The sequence below is a fragment of the Phytophthora sojae genome (genome assembly GCF_000149755.1).
Source record: "Phytophthora sojae unplaced genomic scaffold PHYSOscaffold_11, whole genome shotgun sequence".
Classification (NCBI taxonomy): Eukaryota; Oomycota; class Peronosporomycetes; order Peronosporales; family Peronosporaceae; genus Phytophthora; species Phytophthora sojae.
In genome coordinates this window covers 626,973-648,030 of record NW_009258125.1, presented here as the reverse complement: position 1 = coordinate 648,030, position 21,058 = coordinate 626,973, and the positions used below count along the sequence as shown (strand labels likewise).

Sequence of the window (21,058 nt, the reverse complement as noted above, 5' to 3'; positions counted from 1 at the left end):
CTCTGAGTCACTTCGCAACTTTACTACCCCAAGGACTAGCAAGTAGCCTGAAGAGCGCAACAAGCCAAGCACAGGCGTGCGTATCCACCACGTCGTGGTGCTGATCGCTGCTGTGGCAGCATGGGGCTTGGTGGATACTTATCAAACTACACAATACAGAAGAGCAATACCCTAGTAAGTATTCTGTACAAAATTCTTAATTAGCGTTCATAATGCACTGCGGCAAACTAATTTCCTTACACCAAGGAATCGTATCCGCGTAGATAAGAGTTCTACTTATTGACATTCTAACGGCCAATTCAACAGCTTTAGAGAGTTAAACCTGAAGGAGTATATTCTATCTATATGCGTATCCAAGTGGCAACATCCAAGTCGAGTTGGAGCGTACATACTTTTCATCACTTCGGTTGCACGTACTTGGCGTTGTAGTCTTTGAGGTACTTCTTGAACGCCACCCTCTCCGCACTGTCTGGGCGCGTACCCTTGACCCCCATCCACCGGTTAACGTCTTGCACGTTCTGCTTGGTCGCCAACCAGTAAGCGACCTGTGCAGTCTGCAGGTCCGTGGCCATCTTCTTGGTTGTGTCCACTTCCTTCGCCGCCTTGAGCAGTTTGTACAGCTCTTCGTCGCCGTAATACGTCTTGAACGTCTTGAGCATCGTTGTCTTCTCGTTCGGGTTCTTCGTGTTGAAGTCGTCCAGGTACTTGACCCAAGAATTAAGCGCAGGGTTGCTAAGGAGGGCGTCGTCGGCTTGAAGTCCGAACAACTTGAACGCATCGGCGGGGGACTTGTTCTTGGAGAGCCAGCGCTGGGACAGCACCGCCTCCAGTCTTATCGCAGCACCTCCTAAAAGTCCATACCGTAATTTACCCCCGTTACCCCGTCAGTGTTGGCAAGTCCCCTGAAATCTTTTTTAAAAAAGCTTTGTACTTGTGGTGATTATTCAGGATTACTCTGGCACTTGTTGCCTGCAGCGATTTCTCGAAGTTTACTCTGGTAGTTGTGTTGGTTAGAGCCAACCATTAGGTGCAGCCTCTGTAGAGCTAGGTTGTAGAGCAAAGAGCTTCTGCTTCATGCTCCCACTTTGCATTTTAACTTGCAATCAACAAGCACTTTAAGCAGCAAGCAGCGGAAATTGACACAGTACTGTACCTCCAGAATGGCAACCACGACTCGGCGAAGACCACCGAGCTGAAGATCTTTGCCTTGCTTCGACCGAAACAAATCGATGTTTACCGAAGTGACCTCGCACTAGGCCCCAGACTAAGCACTTAGGTTGCCGGCAATATGAGGACAAGCTCTTCGACGGTGGCCTACAATGATATTGTAGCAAAATAAAATTGAAGTTTATGCCTAGAGATCTGTTGTTTTCTTCGATTGTGTTTTTTTTTAGGATAAACGTCAACAAGATATCCAAGTTCCTATGGCTTAGTTGGGATTGGTGGTTCATGAAAAGTCGAGTTCATGTCTTCTTCAGGCCCGTGGCTAAGCTCGGTCGATCCGCGCCGTGACTTTCTCAATGCCTTGTCTACTTGCAAGCGCGGAATTATTCTCCTTCCCCACTCGGTATCTTCATCAATTTAGCTGCTTCACGTGCCTGGATATCCGATGCGTTGTCTGGTATCATAGGAAATGTCCAGTCTGCACTCAAGTCGCGCAGTTGAAACTGGAGCTTGAGCTCCATATAGTACGGCGAGGGATTTCTTGCCACTCGCAGGTTACCGCTCATTGCTTGAGTTGATGGTGCCCAACGGGGCAGATTGCCTTCAATAATATCCTAGAACAAGAAAGGAATAGAAATCATGAAGACTTCAGTTGCATTAAAAAAGGTTAGCCCAAATTACGTGCAATATCCCCATGAACACGTGTAAGTTTCCAGACACGCGAATTCCGGACGAAGTGACAAATTGGTCCATGTTATCTTTCGTCACTTCGCAAGACCTGTTATCCATACAAATATACATACCGTCGTGAGTGGCACAACACTTCATTCTGCTTGGCAAGAAAACTCACCAGTTGTCACCAGTTGTTGTATTCACCAGGCGGATAACGAAAGACGATTTCTACCGTGCATTCGTACGTGTAGCCATCCTGACCAGAAAGTGCCAACCTGGATTGTTCCATACTGAAGTTGTAGTTGTGCGGAATAGGTGGTTGGCCGTGCGCTGCCGATTGCGAAACGAATCTTGCACAATATCTCGAGTCATCCGAGATTGATTGCAACGCAACCTTCATAGTTCTGCTAAGTTTCGCGGAGCCTGCTGTCGCCTTGTAGGAGTGCGATGCTCAAAACCATAGAAATTTCTACTATCAGCTCAAGAGAGGGAGGGTACCCCCCAGGGCAAAGCATTTACAAGGGCTGCAGAGTCGCCGACTGGCGGACAAGCTCTGTGTCCTGACGTGGCAACACCACCTACGGGCCTACAATAAGATGGCTGATACATTAGCAAACATGGCAATGGACTCTCGCAGGAGCGTTCAGATGAACATAACCTGAGATGTGATCTCCGCCGGCAAATGGCAACACGCGTCGTAGCATGCTGCCAGCGACATCGGGCACTGGTTAGGACGCAACACCGATGAGAGCTCTTCGGAGCTCGTGGCCGTCACACTTTAGGGGGCCGGGATCGACACATAGGATGAGCGGAATGAGACGATCGTCGACAAGGTCGTAGGATGTCATTAGCCAAAGAAGTTAACAGACAACAATGTACCTCAATGCGAAACGAAACTCACTTCCCGTGTCAACGCCCACGGCTTCCTGGAACAGCCCAAGCCGAGCTGGACGGACATCCCCAATTCTGATTGGGCTGCCAACGTCGACAACTACTGGGATATCGGGTCGGGAGGAGACCAATGTGGCGTGTTCAAGAAGATGGCTGAAGAGAAGGGCATGGGCGTGAAGGACGTCGTGCTGGACATGACCAAGGACAAGAAGTGTGGCGAAACGTTAGCCGACGCAAGTCCCCAGCCTGTTCCTAGCGATGGACTGGTCAAGTGGCTGGGCAACGGTGGCGGAGGCTTCACCCACGTCGGTCCGTGTGAGGTCTACATCGACGACAAGATGGTCGTACATGGCGACAACTGTGAGGACGAGTTCCAGGGCGGAGGCGTTGGATCAACTTTGGACAACCCCGTGGACTACTCGTCTTGCAACGGGAAATGCACCTTGACCATCTCTGGCTGGCGTTCCAGAATGAGCAATGGCAGGCTTACAGTACGTCGCTGTGTTATTCGTTGTGCTGTGATGTTACTTAGGTTCTAAGTATTTGTGGTTGTTGTGCTGTGACCAGTCAACTGTGTGCCTCTGCAGGGAAACGGCTCGTCGACCAGCCCGCAGGCGGTGGACTCCTCCACTGGCGAACAGCAGATGCAATCGCTCAAACTTCGAAGGATGACTACCAGGCGACCTACGTAGCAAAAGCGTGAGACCCACCGAGACAAATATCCCAGTCTTCAACAGGAGCTTACAGTAAAGTACAGTGCTGTACAGTACGGACCATTTGTCGCCCGTCGCCATGTTCACCAGGCGAATCACTGACTCATGCATGGTCGACTCGACGGAACAGCGATAGATGCCGCCATTTGGTCCGTGCAGATCGAACGGATTCAGCAGTTTCTTCTTCAGCATCTTACCCTGTCGAGAGCCAAACGCAGAATAGAATGAAATGCGAGCGGGGATCATTTCGCGGATCTTGACTCGAAAAGGCAACAGCAGCACAAACTATCAATCAGAGAGATGCGAACTTTGATATTGGTAAAAATGAACTTCAATATCAATCAGTTGAAGAGCTCGATATACACTTTACGGAGCACTGCGCAAACGCGAAAATTTGAGAAACCACGTTCACGTCGAGAGCCTGAAGATTCACTTGGTGGCGGCGTCTCTTGGTTGTTTCGTCGGCAGGTCTGCCTTCCAGCGCACTTAACAACGCGAGCTTGCCCTTTAAGGCCAGCGGAACAGGCTTCTTCCCCATGCGCTGTAGATGGAAATTCCTGAAAATCGCGCTATACTGCTCGAATCTCTCGAACATTTTGAGACTGAAGAGCTCCAGTCGATTGTTTCTCTCGAGCATCTGCATGAACGCTATCAGATCATGCAGCAGAGCTGGGTTTGTCCTCCAGTTTTGATCCGCCGGGCGGTAGTTCTGGCGGACGTACAGGCGTTGTAGGCACTTCGCGATGCCGCAGTCTGCATCGCCCACTACTTCTGTTACAGTAGCTCCATCATATCATCACAATTGCACGTCACCGAGGGCAAATTTAAACCAGCCGCTTGGTACTCGGCGAAGTTGAGCTGCGCCGTCACCCACAGCCTGCGGATAGTCAGCATCTGAAGGTTGGGACACCGCTCCAGCACCATGTCCACGTCCACTGCCATAAAAGTCGAGTCAATCGTCAATACTCGCAGGCCAAGTCCGATTGCGACTAGAAACAACGGCAGCCCGCTGTTATCAATGGTCGCGCTTCTGTCGAATCCGATCTCCAGCGTCGTGAAGTCGCTACTAGGGAGCGAGGGGCCTTGTGCATTGAACTCAAGCTTCTCACGTTGGACTTGACATCGACCGTAGCCTGGGATCAGTGCATTTACCCACTCACTCTCTCCGTCATCGCTGAAAGTCTTCACGAAATGAACTGGAGAAGGAAATGTCAAGACTGTCGACTCCAGTATCGGCTCTCCCTGGTCGTTAAATGCCATCGGATCGGCGCGTTAGTCACCAACGTTGCGTCTTGTTCCTCCACCACCCCCACGCGGACAACCACACAGTTCTTCCTCCGGGTGTTCACTCTGTAAGACAGAGCAAAACGCATCGACGTCCGATACGGTCATGCGGGCAAGCCAGGTGAGCCTGAGCGCTTCAAGAGAGGAGCAGGCTCGCTTGGAGAAAAAGGTGTAGGCCACCCACTTCCACCAGTGGGCACTGTCATCAGCATCGTTGTTCCAGCTCATCAGCAAGCTGAGGGTCAGCTTCCTAATGGTTTGACTTCGAGCCATAGCCGAGCACATCGCCTCAAACTCCTTACGTTGCGGGATTCTGTAGGTTTGTAGCGAGAGCTTGTCAATCTGCTGTAACCTGCGTGAACCGGCAGCTCCGCTGTCCAACGCGTGGGCCATTAGCAGCCCACGACAGCGACGCGAACTGTCAAAGAGGCTGGTCATCAGCCGACCAAACACTCGCTTTTTCTTACGTTCACTTCCATCGATCGCGGGGTCCGTGATCAGCTTGAAACCCTAAAAACCGAGACGAGAAAACCACGTATTGCCACGGAGCAAACGCCCGAGATTGGCAGCAACAGCCGAGTCAATCTTGGGGTCACCCACCTCCCAGACCACCACCGGCTCCAGCACAAAAGTGCATCGTAGCGAGAGAGGCTCCACACTCGCGTGCGTGAGTCTGCCTCCTCCGAGCTCGTCAAACTCTTTTTCAATTAATTTTTTGGTTTTTCGGACCTTGGACAGTCCGGCCAAATCGCTCTCGACTTGCACGGGGATCTGGATCTCCACCCCAGGCTTGTCCAGTCTTAATCTGCTGTCCATGGCTGCAATTCTAGCCAATGCATCGAGATAAACTTTACGAGGTGCATCGTGCTGACGCGTGCCACAGTGTCGAGCCAGGTCAGCGACGTACGGGGTTTCGTAGGCGCCAAGCTTCACCTGGTACCGAACCAGAACTTCATTGTCGAACTCCGCTTCCCACTCCCGGCCCAAGCGCACTTCGCACTGACGCAACAGAATATATTTCCACGCTTTGGTATCTACGTGGGCCACCGCTGCGAGGAGTTTGAGGCCCTCGCGGACGGTTTGGCCATCGGTTCGGGTTCGGGAACTTTGGTCGTCGGCGTCGAGCAAGAACCCTGGGAAGACACTGACGGGGAGAATGCGCTGTGGGGGGTCGTGAATGCCGTCGCGCGGGTTGGCCAGGACGGGGTGGATGTACGTCTTGAGGACCGAGGTCCACGGCAACAAGAAGCTCTCCTCCATCTTGAAGATCCACTTTGAAGAAGAAATGCACGTCATTGGTCAAAAACCAGCACATTTTTTTCGATACTTGTTATTTTTTTCTCGTTTTACTTGAAATTTACAGACATCTAAAAACTTAACAGAAACAATCCTGTGTCGCCTCCGCCGGCATAATGCTCGCAGGTTTCCGCTTAAGCGTGTAAACGCTGCACTGTAAGTGTCCTGGAGTAGCAGAAGTACCTCATGTTCTAGCACCTTCGTGTACGGTATTGCGTGGTACGTTTTAGGATCTGAGCGTCCCGTGATCAGTGTTTCCGCACCTCGAATTGGTCTTTCAAAGTTACACATTCTTCTGCGGAGTTGCCGAGCACAATTACTAGAATGCCACCTCGCTCTCGACTGAATCCAAGGCGGTCCAATCCAACTTGCCGACCTTGAGCCATTCGCTCGCAGTGATTGCACCCGACTCAGAGGCCACTGAGGGTCAGGAAACTCGTCAAGAAAACCAAAGAAGTTTTGACGTCGTCCATACTCTGTGAGAGCACGCTCGAGCTACGAGAAATCACCGAAAACCGTCATGCTGTGCCTACAAGGTAGAAGCCGCAGCGCAAGATCTGGTTCGACTAGATGACTTGGGCACCAAAGCTTACAGCAGCCCAGAGTTTCTGCTACGGGTCAAATATTCATGGAGGAACTGTACCCGAAGAATCCGGCAAGGCGGTGGATAAGGTTAGCGTTCGATATCATTTCGACGGCAAGGACAGCGTCTTGGTTCCGACTCTCGTTGCGATTCGTAAGGTGAAAGAGGCCGCGAGTGCAGTTGGAGAAAGCCCTGCTCACGCATTGGGCGCGTATTGTATCCGACCAACTGCACTCGCGGCCTCTTTCACCTTACGAATCGCAACGAGAGTCGGAACCAAGACGCTGTCCTTGGCGGCAAAGCTGTCGACGCCAAAAACCATGCCGGAAGAACTGGAGGCGATCCTTTTCAAGGGGATGGTACTGAGGTCGTCGCCTTATGACTGCGGTGACTAGGCGCTTGAGTGCCGTCGAGACCGAAATTCGTCGTACAATAGGGAATAGAGTTCCCCAAGCTAATAGAGTGCGCTTAAACTACTAACAAGTGGAGTGAAGCACACAGTTCCAAGATACACTAAAACTGCTGGAGCACCATACAAATGCAATGCAATGATTTACGTGTTCGCGTAGCCAAATTGCACCTGCGCTAGTCTCAGTTTAGCTAGTCGGCGGCATAGTGTGGTGTCCGCATACGTCGAGTCTCCTTTGGCTGGCACCATACAAAGAGTAAAACAAATTGTTGGCTTGAGATCCGATGAGCGAGCGTAAACAAAGACGTTAGTGTGCATGCGTTGCGAAGTACGTATACACCTTGAGCTGCATGTTTGTGATGCATCTACAGTACTTAACCTCAACAGCGCAGTCATGGTATCTAATAACCTGCGGAAACGGAAAGTCGTCTATAACACAAATCACCGTCACTGAGGGTTTCTCTAGCCTCTGTTATACAACTAAGCGAATGTACATCCAACTCGACTGCGCTCCTAAGGCAAAGTACTGTACTGCAATGTGCAGGCCAAGCGGCGTGGTGCTCATCCTAATTGGCATCTTTCGCTACGAATGTGTGTGGTAACCTATCGTTGTGGTCAGATACAGAACGGACCTGATCTGTGGTCGGGTTTCATGCATTCTGGGCATTCTGGGTTGCACCCCCAGACCCCCGCATAAAGAAAGCTAACTCCGAGTTGCGGCAACGTGTCCGCTCGCTGGAATGCTCGGCGCTGGGCCCGCCTCCACAAATACCGCGCGGCCCTGCTTCGCGGGCACCCCGCGCGGGGCTACGCGACCTCGCGCTTCCGCTAGAACATGTGTTTTCATCTGACCAAAAGCATACAAAAACTCATATAAAATACCAGGTCTGTTATGTATACCGTATACATATACAGTATACGACCAATTTGAGATTCTACCATGTGTGTTGTCCGTGGCAACTGTATACAGTTAACCATTTTCTTAATCGATGCAGCTACTGTATCACTCCTCAACTTGCATTCCGGCCGTCGACAACTTGGTACAAGAATGCGTGTCCAGTACGCCGTGCTGCTCATTGCCGCGGTCTTCCTCGCCAGCGTCGATGCCGCCTCCGTCGCTACGCCACGTTTGGATCGGTCCCTTGCTGCAGCCCAGCGTGACGTCACGGCGCGAAGGTTCTTGAGAATCCAAGAGGGGGGTGAAGAGAGAGGAATCGCCACCACCGTCGAGAAGGCCAAATCGCTCTTTACGTCGTCGAAAATCTCCCAGAAGACGCTCGAGCGCTGGGTCAAGAACAACAAGTCTCCGGCAAAGGTCCTCACTCGGCTACAGCTGGACGATGCAAGACTCATGTTGTTCCAGAACCCCAAGTTCAAGACGTGGTTCACGAACATGACGATGCTGAACAAGCAGAACCCTGAGGTGGCAATGGCTACATTCTTGACCGCTCGCTACAGCGACGACCTTCTCTCGCAGATGATCATTACTGCTAAGAAGGCCCCTGGTACCAAGCAGGGGTTGGAAAAAATAATATCAATACAATAGTTACGGCATTTTTAGCACGGAATAATTTATTATTGCTTTAGGGTGCTCCCGTGCAATGGAAAATTGTCCCAATACAATATCAACACTTGCGCTAATACAAAAACTAAGCTTACTACAAAAAACCCCTATATATTTATTGCCAATAATTGTGAAAATACTGTACTATTGGCTGACCCTGTATTGCAATGATTATTACTGCGACTCCAAAACCAAAATACAATATGATATTTTATTTTCCGACCTCTGGTACCAAGGACCTGGCCAGGCTGGACAAATGAGCCTGTGGAAGAGTGCCGGGAGGTCGGCCGACGACGCGTTTAGCCTGTTTGGGCTAACAAGGGCGAAGGGGTCCATCTTTGACCACCCGGAGTTCACTTCGTGGGTTAAGTACGTGGACGACTTGTACGAGAGCAACCCCAACAAGGTGATCTCGATGATAACTTCGACCTTAACGACCCGGTACAGTGACGAAGCCATTATGACGATGGCGGCGGCTGCCAAGAAGGCGCCAGCCACGGAGAGCATTGGGCCCGCTCACGAGCAGCTTCGCCCCGACACAAGACTGGTGCGCGGTCTCTTTGAAGCAGAAGTACTCGGCGTACTTCATGAAGCTGAAGCTCGAGTGTCAGATCGGGGGAAGCGGTGAAGCTGGTCGTTCCCCATGAATCCGGAGGACCCTGGAGCAATTCAGACGCGCAAATCGCCCGCCGCCATGGCAACTTCCAACACGGTGGAAGGTTGATTCGTCCGTTCTGAATGAACTGGTCCGGAGAATGGCAAGCTCGGTTTTAACAAAATCATTGGGGGAGAAGCTTGGTTTATTCTGTGAAACTCAGTCACTCAGTCTTCCTAAAAATCTTCTCGTAGTTTTTGACGTAATTATGATAAAGCTGCGCCTCCGCAGTATCGGATGTCGCTCCCTTGACGCCCAGCCACTTTTTCACATCCTTCGGGGATTCCATTGCAACGAACCAGTTGTCGACCTGCGCTTTCTGTAGGTCCATTGCCAGCGTCTTCGTTTCTTCGACATCCTTTGCCGCACGGATCAGCTTCGCCAGACCTTCGTCGCCGTGGTGATCCGTCAACGTCGACACGATGACGGAGTTCGCCTTCTTCGTCTCGCCCCCGTTCAAATCGTCCACGTACTTGGTCCACACAGTGAACTGCGGGTTGGCAAAGAGTTTCCTGTCAGCCTTGTTAACATTAAGCTTCAGTAGCTTGAACACGTCGTCGGCCGACTTCCACTCGCTCATCCAGACGCTCCTCTGTCCGGCCTGCAGCCTGGCGGCCATTTCCTTCGTACCCGACGCCGTCTCGGCCGTAATGGTCATCTGGGACAGAACGTCGTCGCTGTAGCGAGTCCTCAACGTTGAGATCATCGCTGCTTCTGGGTTCTCCTTGTTGAGCATGGTCATGTACTTGGCCCACGTCTCGAACTGCGGCTTCTCGAGCAATTTGTCTCCGGCCTTGTCAAGTTTTAAGCGGATGAGGGCCTTTTTGGGGGATTTGTCGTTCCTCACCCAGCGTTCGAGCGTTTGCTCGGAGACCTTGGACGAGGACAGCAATGCCTTGGTCTTCTCGACGACGGTGGATATCCCCCTCTCTTCAATAGAATCGTCCTCCGTGTAGGGAGTACGTAGGAACCGTTGCTGCTGCGCAGTAAGTAAACTACCGGTAAGCTTAGGAGAGTTGATCATGAACTGCGGAAGGGTTAAGGCCGCATTGGTAGTTGCGAGGATGGCGGCAGCAACGAGCAGGACGACGTGGTGGACACGCATGTCAACAGATTAGGTAGATTACTCTGGACTGCACGTTGCGAAGTGAATCAATAAGGAGAGGGCTTATTAATACAGTACACACACAGGACAGAGGTACAGTACGGTTGGTCCGGGATACATCTGTGGATAACGAAGAGCTCCACAGGTGCTGCCCACAGGCTACATGCACAGGGACAAAGCATGTGCTTGGCGGATCAATTTTACAGCAAATCTCGCATGAGTTTTGCTCAACGATCTACGACATGTATATAAAAATCTAGCATCGTACACTGCTTCTGTCAAAGGCAAAATGCTTGTGATGATAACTGCCAGTGAGTGTGATCCTCATTACGGCAGGTGACTTCCTCACCCCGAAGTCGAGTAAGAACCTCAATCTATTACTAGTTCTATGTGTTTCTAAGCAGCAGTTCGCGCCTACACGTACTTGCTGTTGAAGTCGTTGATGTATTTCTTGAACGCCACCCTCTCCGCACTGTCTGGGCGCGTTCCCTTGACCCCCATCCACCGGTATACGTCTTGCGTCTTCTGCTTGGTCTTCAACCAGCTGTGCAGTCTGCAGGTCCGTGGCCATCTTCTTGGTCGTGCCCACTTCCTTCGCCACCTTGAGCATTTGGTACAGCCCATCCTCGCCGTAGTTGACCGCGAGCGATGCGACCATCGTCGTTTTTACCTCGGGGTTCTTCTTGTTGAAGTCGTTCAGGTATTTGGCCCACGAATTGAGGGCAGGGTTGGTCAAGAAGGCGTCGTCGGCGTGAAGTCCGAACAACTTGAGCGCGTCGGTCGGGTGCGTGTTCTTGGGCAGCCAGTGCTGGGGCAGAGCAGCCTCCAGCTTTGTCGCCACACTCTCCGTAGCCGGCACCTTCTTGGCAATAGCTTCGTCGCTGTAATGAGTCGCCAAGGTCGACGTCATCATCAAATTCGCCTTCTTGGGGTTGCTCTCGCTCAAGTCGTCCACGTACTTGGCCCATGCAAGGAGCTCCGAGTTGTCAAAGAGTGTCTTCTTAGCACTCTTCAGCCCAAGCATGAGGAATGCGTCGTCGGAGGATTTCCCGGCACTCTTTCACAGACTCATTTGCCCGTTCTGCAGTGTGTGGCGACGTCCTTGGTGTTGGGGGCTTTCTTGGCGGTAATGATCATCTGCGTGATGACGTCGTCGCTGTAGCGAGTGGACAGGGCCTTAATCATGACAGCCTCGGGGTTCTGCTTGTTGTCATGATGCAGCATGTCTGCTGCTGACACCCACGCAAGCGGGTACGCCAGCAACAGACATGCTCAAGGAAGACGTACCTGGTGGCTAGGAAGTCAGGCGTCGCAGCGCCGCCGCCTCCTCCGCCACAAGTAGCTTGCGCGCAGCGTCGCTTGAAGGCTGGCGCCAGGCTTGCGCAAGACTGCCTGGCGCCCGGAATCCAGAACTCTACCTGCACAAGTATACAAACATGCATATATAGGATTACGAAAACAGAAAACACTTACATTTAGTATAGGTTAGCTCAGCTTCTAGAACGACACTAAGGAGAAAGCAAGAGGAAGACCTAGAGCCCGTAGCTAGCCCGAAGACTTAAAGGAATCAATCTCACTTTGCATTTTACCCAAAAGCAAGCAAGCAGCCACAACAACTCCACGCACTTTCGCTACGGCAGGCCCCACCGCATCGGAGCCTGTCATTTGGTAGCACTTGTTGGTCCCCTCGCAACCGCGCTTCGCTCAACCTCAGGGAGGTCTTCGGGCACCGGCTGGGGATTCTCTTTTGACCGCACTTCGCTCATCCTCGGAGAGGGCTACGGGCACCGGTGATTGGCTGTAATTCGGACCCACCTGACATCTGTCAAGGGAACGTCGGCATAAGTACGAGGCACCAGTCGTAGCGGCGCACTCGATCCAGTCCGGCTTTCGAGTTCGGCGGTTAGGGGTAGTGCAGTCCGCTCTGAGTCGCCCGGACCGCTTCTTTGATTGGATGGCTGGGCGTAGGGGTCGTCGCGTTGACAACGCTGTTCCCGACGGGTCTTTTGAGAGGCTGGGTGTAATCGACGCCACCGACATCGACAAGTTGCGCACCGATTGCTACCGTCAAATCCGGCACGCGGTGCGAACGACCAAACAACTGCTGAGAGATCTTGCTGAGGTCAAGCCACTGACTTCGGAGGAAAGAGACCAGAAAAAGGCGGTCAATCACCAGCTCTGTCGCGTCCAGCGTAAACTCGGCAAGGCGACCGGCCTCATCAACCTCGATGTCGCCAGGATTTTGGACCCTCGTACCACCCGTCAGCAACTCGAGCACGACAACCGTCTCCGTGACCGCGAGGAGGCCCGCCGCCAGCGTAACCTAGCTACTGTAAGGGAGCTGATTAACTCGTCTAGCGAGCAGTAAACACGTTTTAGTCGCTTTTTACGGCAATTTATCGTAGTGTGTGAAAACGAATACCTTCGCGGGAATAACGTTTTAGAGGGAATCAGCTTTGTTACTAGTTAGGCCTTTGGGCTTCCGCGTGCGAAAGGAGGGCGAACAAGATGGCGGACGTCTCGGAGCTCATGCGAGGAGTGCTGCAGCTGATGCAGCAGCAACAAGAGGTGATGAGAGTAATGAACGAGCAACGAGGAACGAATGACTTCAAGTTGGATGGGATTAGACTACCCAAGTACACGGGGCATGAGTTGAGTCGTTCCGCCTGTATCAAGAAGAGTTGTCGCAGTACTTTGAGGCCCGCAACATTGACTGGAAGAACGAGCGTTGGGCGACGAGGGTACTGGCCATTATCGGGAGCACGTTGAAGGGGCAGGCTGGTCAGTGGTATCTGGCGCGGAAGCATGAGATCTACTCTGCGGAGCGGTTACTCCGAGAGTTGACACGCGCGTTTGTTCCGGCGGATCTTCAGTTGCGGCTGCGTGAGCAGTTGCGACACCTGAGCCAGAAATCTTGCAAGTCGTTGGGTGATTACGTTTCACGGTTTCGCAACATTGTACTACAAGTGGAAGACATGACGGAGATCGACAAAGTGGTGTACTTCTCGAAAGGGTTGATGCCAAATACACGTCAAGAAATACTGTACAAGCGTTGCGAAACCCTTACGGATGCCATTACGGTAGCGATGGACTATGAGCGCTCGCACTTCGGTGCTCCGGCGCGCACGGGACGTCGCGACTGTGATCACCCACGATTCCGCAGAAACGAGTCGACTTCAAGATCAAATGGTCCTGAGTCAATGGAGATCGACAGTGGGCAAGAGCACAGTCTAGAAGAGTGCCGTCGGCAGAGGAAATGTTACAACTGCTTCCGTGGTGGTCACATTGCAGCCCACTGCAAGGCCCCTCGTCGGAACCAGCGCCCCTACAGAGGTCCGAATCAGCGTCAACGAGACTCGCAGCACGTCAATGCTGTGGAGCAACACGTCAGCGAGGGTGAAGAAAGAATCGTGTACGATCAGTACACTGTGGATGCGTTTGAGGAAGTCAGCATGCATGACATGGTTGCTAGACCGGATAATGAGCTCATTCGCAAACCCGGGATAATCGAAGGGCGCCCAGTAACGATACTGCTTGACTGTGGTGCTACGGCAAATCTGGTACGGCCAGGAATGGTGTCGAAGGTGACAGGAACTAAGGATGTACAGGTGAAGGGCTTCGATGGAGAGATCAAGGATTATCGCGATGTGAAGGTAGTGGAAGCGGACATCAGCATGGAAAACAAGACGTTCGAGAGGATGCGTCTAACAGAGAGTCCACTGGCGATTGAACATGCCGTTATCTTGGGTAAGCCGTGGTTTGCCAAATATCAGCCAACAATCAACTGGCGAACGCATGAAGTAGTATTTCCGAGCATGGAAGAGAGACCACGGCCCAAGTCGGACAAGAACGCAAACAAGATGGAAGATCAGAAAGAATGTGAGAAAGACGCCGTCACAATGGGCCCGAGCGAAATTGAAGAGTCGGAGTCGGCAGAAGAGCAACGAAAGAAAGCGGAAAAGGAAGCGGTTCGCGCACGTCATCGGTCACATCTCGCCTTGGCTGAGGCATGGCGTAATGGTGTCTTTGGGTCCACGAAGAAGTTTCGTCGTCGTATGCAGGACATGAAGTTTGCGGAGCTGTTTTTCGTCAAGGTCTGTGTAGCAGTGGAATCTGACAATGTACCAGACTACATTAAACCTTTGCTGGACAAGTTTGGTGATGTCTTCCCAGAAACGTTGCCAGATGGCCTACCTCCCGAGCGCATCGTCGAGTTCGACATGGAGATGAAGCCTAACGCCGCTCCTAGCACCCGAGCACCGTTTCGACTGTCTAAAACGGAGCAAGAAGCATTGGAAAAGTTCGTCGCGGAAAACATGAAGAAAGGGTGGATAGAAGTCTCCAATTCACCCTGGGTCTCCAATATCTTCGGTGTTCCTAAGAAAGATCCTGCGACTGGTCAAATCCCGAAGCGGGCAGAATGGCTGCGATCCGGGAATAGATCCATTCCGATTCGTTGGGTCATCGACTTCCGCTATGTCAACAGTCAGACGAAGATCCCGAAGATTCCATTACCGCTAATCGAGGAAATCTTTGACAAGATGATCGGCTGCACAGTGTTTTCGGTTCTGGACCTGACCCAAGGTTACCACCAGATGCGGGTCAAGCCGCGTAGTCGTCAGTTCACCGCTTTTCGTACTCACAAGGAGACTTACCAGTGGTGTGTCGCTCCGATGGGTCTTTCGGGTATGCCTGGGGTTTGGTCACGACTGATGCGCGTCCTGTTTGACAAGTTCGACTTCGTCGTGGTCTATTTGGACGATATCTGCATCTTTTCCAAGACCAAAGAAGAGCATCTCGAGCATCTGGAAGCGGTCTTTGAAGTGCTTCGCCATGAGAAGCTTTATGAGCACCGATCGAAGTGTTCGTTTGGCCAAGCGAGTGTTAACTTTCTCGGCCACACCGTGTCAGCAGAAGGGTTATCCGTAGATGCGAAGAAGACCAGGGCCATTGAGCAATATCCGGAACCAACGAACAAGAAGGAGCTGCAGAGTTTTCTCGGTCTTGCTGGCTACTATCGTCGCTTTATCTGTGACTTTGCGCGACACGCCCTACCTTTGAGTAAGCTGACTAAGAAGCAAGCTACGTGGGAATGGGGTCCGGCGCAGGCAGACGCTTTTCGATCGCTGAAGCTCGCCTTGCAGCAAGCTCCTGTTCTTCGTTTGCCTGACTTCTCGAAACCTTTCACGATCACAACCAACGCATCGGGTAAGTGCATGGGCGGTGTGCTCTCGCAAGACTTCGGCGGCAGCAGCCACCCGATTTCCTTCTACTCAAAGAAGCTCAATGTCCATGAAGTTGGCTGGCCTCCACATGAGCAGAAACTTTTGGCCATCAAAACCGCTCTCGAGAAATGGTGTCACTACCTTCACGGCCGGGACTTCGATGTCTTTACCGACAATGCAGCTTGCAGTTGGATGTTGTATCACCCTCAGGTATCGCCTAAAATGGGACGCATGCTTACATTCTTCTCGCAATTTGACTTCACGATGCATCATGTGAAAGGTCATCTCAATGTCGTGGCCGACGCTCTATCCCGTCCAAGTCAGCTCCCGGCGACAGATTTCGACGACGAAGTTACAGACGAGCCCGAGCCTTGGAAGTTACCAGCAGTTCATGATTGTTCGTCATCCTGTACGCATCAGGCTTCGAGGCTTCGACGTCACAGTGTCCACGCAGCGATGCTTCGCTTGCTCCCGTCCGACGACCGCTGGCTTCTTCTCGACGATCTGGACTTGCGGGGGGAGAGTCGCCCTATTGGGGTTCAGCAAGAAGTCAATGTGCACATGGAACAAGTCCAGAACGTCGAGTACTCGACATCCAGCGTGCATTTAAGCGAAGATCAGAAGAAGAAGTTCCAAGCTGGATACAAGCGAGACCCCGCGTTCAAAGAAGCATGGAACCGACCGAACAAATCTGCAGACTTCGTTAAATCGAATGGGCTCCTGTACAAGTGTTCGGATCATTCAGTCATGAGGCTGTGTGTCCCCAATAGCGCTCGGCTAATCACGAACATCTTGCAAGAATTCCATGATGCACATACGGCAGCTCATCCTGGAATCCGTCGAACTCAGTTGACGGTTGCTCGGTGGTACTTCTGGCCCACGTTGGAGAAGGACACAAAGGAATACGTGGCAAGCTGTGGGACGTGTGCTAGATGGAAAGTAAGTACCGCACAGAAAGGCACTATGATGCCAATTCCAGTTCCGAGTGACTGTTGGGAAGTCGTGACTATGGACTTCGTGACAGGGCTACCTGTTTCCAATGGCTTCGATGCAATCATGACAGTGGTGGACAAACTGTCCAAGCGACCCAAGTATATTCCGACACATACGACGGCGGATGCCCCGGAGGTTGCACGAATCTTCTTTGAAGGAGTCGTTCGTCATCACGGTCTGCCGAAGGTGATCATCAGCGATCGAGACCCCAAGTTCACATCGAAGTTTTGAAAGTCGCTCATGGATATCATGGGGGTCAAGTTGTCGCTCACCACGGCATATCGAGCCCAAGCGGATGGACAGACTGAGCGTCAGAACCTGGTCTTGGAAGATGCATTACGGTGCATGGTGTCCTATCAAGGTCGAGACTGGGCTACGCATTTGGGAACAATCGAGTACGCACATGCGACGCTGGAGAGCTACTCGACAACGCTTACACCGTTCGAAGTGGACACAGGACGCAAGATCAGGAACTTGTTATCCCAGATCACACCTGGTGAAGTTCGTGATGAAGATGTCCCGCTAGTTGATTTTGCGCAGAAGTTTGCTGAAGAACGCAAGAAGATCATTGAATTGGCGCGCAAGAATCACCTGGCAGCTCAACAACGTCAAAAGAAGTACTATGACAGGAAGCGCCGAGACGTGGAGTTCAAGGAAGGAGACCTTGTCCTGCTGGACACGCGTAACTTGCCACTCAAGCGCATCACGGCTAACACGGAGCTCAACCGTGAGAAGTTAGCGATGAGGTATATCGGCCCGTTCGAAATCGAGAAGATGATCAACTCCAACGTAGCACGGCTCAAGCTACCACGTCACATGAGTCGCCTTCACCCGAGTTTCAATGTTGAGTTCCTCAAGCATGACGTTCCGAACCCTCCACGCTTCGCGTCGCGACCTTTGCCCAAGTCTGCACCAGTACTCCTTGGCGATGAAACCGACGTAAAACTACATTTCCCAGAATCTCTGCTCCAGCAGAAACAGCACAACAACAAACGGCTTTGGCTGGTCAAGTGGCACGGACTTTCCGATTCGGAAAACACTTGGGAGTACGAGGACAAACTCAAACGTGTATCGCATTGGCGTGAACTTCTTCACAAGTTCCGTCAACAGCGCCAACGCGATTAAAAGCCCGGGGAAATGTCATGATGCACCATGTCTGCTGGTGACACCCACGCAAGCGGGTACGCCAGCAACAGACATGCTCAAGGAAGACGTACCTGGTGGCTAGGAAGTCAGGCGTCGCAGCGCCGCCGCCTCCTCCGCCACAAGTAGCTTGCGCGCAGCGTCGCTTGAAGGCTGGCGCCAGGCTTGCGCAAGACTGCCTGGCGCCCGGAATCCAGAACTCTACCTGCACAAGTATACAAACATGCATATATAGGATTACGAAAACAGAAAACACTTACATTTAGTATAGGTTAGCTCAGCTTCTAGAACGACACTAAGGAGAAAGCAAGAGGAAGACCTAGAGCCCGTAGCTAGCCCGAAGACTTAAAGGAATCAATCTCACTTTGCATTTTACCCAAAAGCAAGCAAGCAGCCACAACAACTCCACGCACTTTCGCTACGGCAGGCCCCACCGCATCGGAGCCTGTCACTTGTTGAGCATGGTCATGTACGTGACCCACGTTTTAAACTAGGGGCTCTCGAACAGACTGAGCCTCGCGTCGTCCAGACCAAGTCGCGTGAGGGCTTTCATCGGGGATTTTTGTTCTTGACCCAGCCCTGGAGCGTATCGTCGGAGAGCTTCGCCGACGTAAAAACCGATTTACCCTTCTAGAAGGCGGTGGCGAACCCTCTCTCTTCGTCGTTTTCTTCCGTGTAGTGAATCCTCTAGGACCGCTGGGTCTTGGCGTCAGCAGTAAGCTGCCGATCCAACGTGTTCGTAGCGACCAAGGTGGCGTTGGCACTGGCAAGGAAGACTGCAGCAACGAGCAGCACGACGTAGTGGACACGCATTCTTTTAAGTCGACGATTGGGATTGTGATGCAAATTGCGAAGTGAATTGATACTGTACTTGAGTCGTTGCATCGATTAAAAGGGTCAAAGGTATCCCCAGGTGACGCATTGTGGAACGGATTACATGTCTTCGAAAATAGACCATAACTCAAAATCTACATTCAATGACCAAATGTATACATAGAACGAAAGGGGAGATAGCCCTCTATCGATTGGTGGCATTCGCGTACCAATATACGCTCTAGTTTTGGTGAGCTACTCGACGGAAGATAAGGTTCGAGAACGAGGTACAGGCATTATCATATGTAGTACGAATTTGTTGGACAGTCAATGGAAACGAACTTAGTGGTGTTGTACCGTACTTAGTGACTAGGCACTCCAGATTTGAGCAGACGCTTCCAGCGGCATCAGCAGGATGGAGGAACTCATCGAAGAAGTCGAATAGATAAAAGACAACGTTGTGTGCAAGAAGTCGAGAGAAGTGTACTCGTACGGCGTCGTAAAGCTCGTATGTGGCTTCACAGCAAAGAACCGGAATTGGTTGCAGCTCCGCTCCATGCCCTGTTGGATGGGGTTATAGGCATGGACGAGTCCCTAGTGCTGAAGAAAAAGTCGTGCCGCGTCAAGAGATTTATGCAAGAAGACTTGAGTTGACCTCCAGTGGAGTTACTGCAGATCACCCCGGAGCACTTCGAGTTCTTTTTGTTGTCCCTGCGGAAGAAAGACGGGAAGAAGCCAGGCAAGTCGGTGTACAGCTCGATGAGATCTAGTTTGTTTCATCTGTACCGCACTTATAACGTGAAAATGCCGGGCGAGTTCGACGGTGAACTGAAGACCTTTTTTAAAGGTTTGAAGCGCTCGGTAGTTCAGCGACAGCAGGATGAGGGCGAATCGCTAGCAGAAGGCAAAGTGGGTTTTACGTTTTCGCTGTATCAAAAAGTTTGTAAGGTGATGCGTGAGCAACGAAGAAGATATTTGTTTTTGCTCATTCATTTCTGGTGGTCTCGTGGAATTTGATGTGTCGAGCTGGCAATTCTTCGTCAATTCGATATGGCCATCATGCATGGGACGAAGATGCTCTGGCAATTTGGTTTTGTCACATTAAAAACGATCAAGAGGGTGAAAGGCAGCGTGCCCCTCGCCACGTGTACGCGAATCCGACGGAGCCGGATATCTGCCCGATTCTATCGCTCACGATGTATTTTACAGTTTTCGGATTCAATGCTAAGGCGGCCCTATTTAGTGGGAAGAATCAGTATGATCGCTACAGCAGAATCTTGAAAAAGTCAATGTAAAAACCCTTGGTGGCACGTGAGCTCGATATTACTGAACGTGAACCTGCAGATTTCACACTCCGCAAGAAAGGGCTCGTCGACTTACGTGTCAGGCTGTTGTACAGGTGGACCATCATCAGCTTTCGTGTCTTTAAGAGGTGGCTGGAACTTACCTGAGGTACAGGACACGTATATTCGATACGAGACCGCTGGTGATCGTGTGGTCGGTCGCTTTGTATCTGGTTTGCCGTATGAAACGCCAGAGTTCTCTATTCTACCCCCGTTCATCGAGGTCGTAGATGCGACCGTGTGGAGCGCTGTTTGCGTGGTATTTCCGAATGCCCCTGATAATCTGCAGAAGGTCTGCAGCTACCTTTTGGCTTCGTTGGTCTACCACCATGACCACTTAGTACGAACACTAGATGAGAGTCACATTCTGTTTAACTCGCCGCTGTTTCGTAGTCCTGAACTGGTGCTGGCTTTGAAATCTAAAGTGGTGTGTCGATGCAAGCGTCCGGGTGATGCCGTCAGAGCTAGCGGTGTACCACCTCATCTCGGAGTTATTGTGAACATGAACCGTAGACTTGACAACGTGGATACCAATATTTCCCAGTTGTACGATCAGATATCTAGCGTGGATAGCAAGATTGATACGTTTGTCCCGGACATCATGCACGAAAGTATGAGTACTTCGGGATCAGGTACTTTGCCGGCTTCGCGTGGAGCTGTTAACGTTATAGTGGCTGAAGCCGTTGCCGCAGCGCTGGACTCCACCAGGATAACGCATATGATGCGTACCATCCACGCAAACTCCGCCTCAATTGTGCAAGTTGTTCCATCGTGCACCCGATAACGGTGTGCACGTGCACGAAGATGCTTCGGCAGATTCTGACGAGCTTTGTCAGAAGGCGCTGAGCCATAGACCAGCAAGTGCTTCGCGTCCGCGTCCGCGTCGTGCGCGTACGCGACCTTCACGTCGTCCAACAGTGACGACGTCGGGGTGCTCGATCGCATGGCGTCAATGGCATTGACGTCGGTATCAGTCGTGGCGTCGTCAGGTTGACGCGAGAGCGCGTCGGCTACCACATTGAGTCTTCCGGGTTTGTACTCAACCCGGAAGTTATACTCTGCGAAGAATGAGAGCCATCTCGCCATCCGTTGCGAGATGTGCGGCGACTTCACAGCCGTCCGCAGCGACGCGTGGTCCGTATAGACCACGAACGGTTTGCTTCCGAGTAGATACACTCGGAACTTCGCGAGTGCGTACTTCATGG

General features: G+C 51.8%; 12 protein-coding genes across 12 annotated transcripts; 7 read left to right on the top strand and 5 right to left on the bottom strand.

The window, feature by feature from the left end:
• Window positions 1-518: 518 nt before the first annotated feature.
• On the bottom strand, window positions 519-839 carry PHYSODRAFT_455930 (hypothetical protein; the record flags this gene model as incomplete). Its single annotated transcript, XM_009537870.1, has 1 exon — window positions 519-839. A coding segment is annotated over one exon (321 nt), but the record flags the coding sequence as incomplete, so codon positions are not given.
• A 708-nt stretch (window positions 840-1,547) lies between these two features.
• Window positions 1,548-2,236, bottom strand: PHYSODRAFT_306102 (hypothetical protein; the record flags this gene model as incomplete). Its single annotated transcript, XM_009537869.1, has 3 exons — window positions 1,548-1,778; window positions 1,846-1,942; window positions 2,025-2,236. 3 exons carry the CDS (start codon window positions 2,234-2,236, stop codon window positions 1,548-1,550), a joined length of 540 nt encoding a protein of 179 aa, XP_009536164.1.
• Window positions 2,237-2,333: 97 nt separating this feature from the next.
• Window positions 2,334-2,498, top strand: PHYSODRAFT_526110 (hypothetical protein; the record flags this gene model as incomplete). The annotated part of the gene is made up of 1 exon (XM_009537868.1): window positions 2,334-2,498. A coding segment is annotated over one exon (165 nt), but the record flags the coding sequence as incomplete, so codon positions are not given.
• Window positions 2,499-2,876: 378 nt separating this feature from the next.
• On the top strand, window positions 2,877-3,419 carry PHYSODRAFT_256017 (hypothetical protein; the record flags this gene model as incomplete). The annotated part of the gene is made up of 2 exons (XM_009537867.1): window positions 2,877-3,218; window positions 3,315-3,419. The coding sequence occupies 2 exons, from the start codon at window positions 2,877-2,879 to the stop codon at window positions 3,417-3,419; spliced, it is 447 nt and encodes a 148-aa protein (XP_009536162.1).
• Window positions 3,420-3,777: 358 nt separating this feature from the next.
• PHYSODRAFT_339871 (hypothetical protein) lies at window positions 3,778-5,984 on the bottom strand (the record flags this gene model as incomplete). Its single annotated transcript, XM_009537866.1, has 4 exons — window positions 3,778-4,193; window positions 4,271-4,636; window positions 4,721-5,234; window positions 5,325-5,984. 4 exons carry the CDS (start codon window positions 5,982-5,984, stop codon window positions 3,778-3,780), a joined length of 1,956 nt encoding a protein of 651 aa, XP_009536161.1.
• Window positions 5,985-8,060: 2,076 nt separating this feature from the next.
• On the top strand, window positions 8,061-8,558 carry PHYSODRAFT_288784 (hypothetical protein; the record flags this gene model as incomplete). The annotated part of the gene is made up of 1 exon (XM_009537865.1): window positions 8,061-8,558. One exon carries the CDS (start codon window positions 8,061-8,063, stop codon window positions 8,556-8,558), a length of 498 nt encoding a protein of 165 aa, XP_009536160.1.
• Window positions 8,559-9,394: 836 nt separating this feature from the next.
• Window positions 9,395-10,336, bottom strand: PHYSODRAFT_288783 (hypothetical protein; the record flags this gene model as incomplete). The annotated part of the gene is made up of 1 exon (XM_009537864.1): window positions 9,395-10,336. One exon carries the CDS (start codon window positions 10,334-10,336, stop codon window positions 9,395-9,397), a length of 942 nt encoding a protein of 313 aa, XP_009536159.1.
• A 380-nt stretch (window positions 10,337-10,716) lies between these two features.
• Window positions 10,717-11,560, bottom strand: PHYSODRAFT_255904 (hypothetical protein; the record flags this gene model as incomplete). Its single annotated transcript, XM_009537863.1, has 3 exons — window positions 10,717-10,722; window positions 10,761-11,393; window positions 11,435-11,560. The coding sequence occupies 3 exons, from the start codon at window positions 11,558-11,560 to the stop codon at window positions 10,717-10,719; spliced, it is 765 nt and encodes a 254-aa protein (XP_009536158.1).
• Window positions 11,561-12,290: 730 nt separating this feature from the next.
• On the top strand, window positions 12,291-12,704 carry PHYSODRAFT_339867 (hypothetical protein; the record flags this gene model as incomplete). The annotated part of the gene is made up of 1 exon (XM_009537862.1): window positions 12,291-12,704. The coding sequence occupies one exon, from the start codon at window positions 12,291-12,293 to the stop codon at window positions 12,702-12,704; it is 414 nt and encodes a 137-aa protein (XP_009536157.1).
• Window positions 12,705-12,886: 182 nt separating this feature from the next.
• On the top strand, window positions 12,887-13,635 carry PHYSODRAFT_375463 (hypothetical protein; the record flags this gene model as incomplete). Its single annotated transcript, XM_009537861.1, has 4 exons — window positions 12,887-12,987; window positions 13,013-13,016; window positions 13,057-13,163; window positions 13,242-13,635. Coding segments are annotated over 4 exons (606 nt in total), but the record flags the coding sequence as incomplete, so codon positions are not given.
• Window positions 13,636-19,857: 6,222 nt separating this feature from the next.
• PHYSODRAFT_381492 (hypothetical protein) lies at window positions 19,858-20,073 on the top strand (the record flags this gene model as incomplete). Its single annotated transcript, XM_009537860.1, has 1 exon — window positions 19,858-20,073. A coding segment is annotated over one exon (216 nt), but the record flags the coding sequence as incomplete, so codon positions are not given.
• A 42-nt stretch (window positions 20,074-20,115) lies between these two features.
• PHYSODRAFT_372746 (hypothetical protein) lies at window positions 20,116-20,421 on the top strand (the record flags this gene model as incomplete). The annotated part of the gene is made up of 1 exon (XM_009537859.1): window positions 20,116-20,421. A coding segment is annotated over one exon (306 nt), but the record flags the coding sequence as incomplete, so codon positions are not given.
• Window positions 20,422-21,058: the final 637 nt, after the last annotated feature.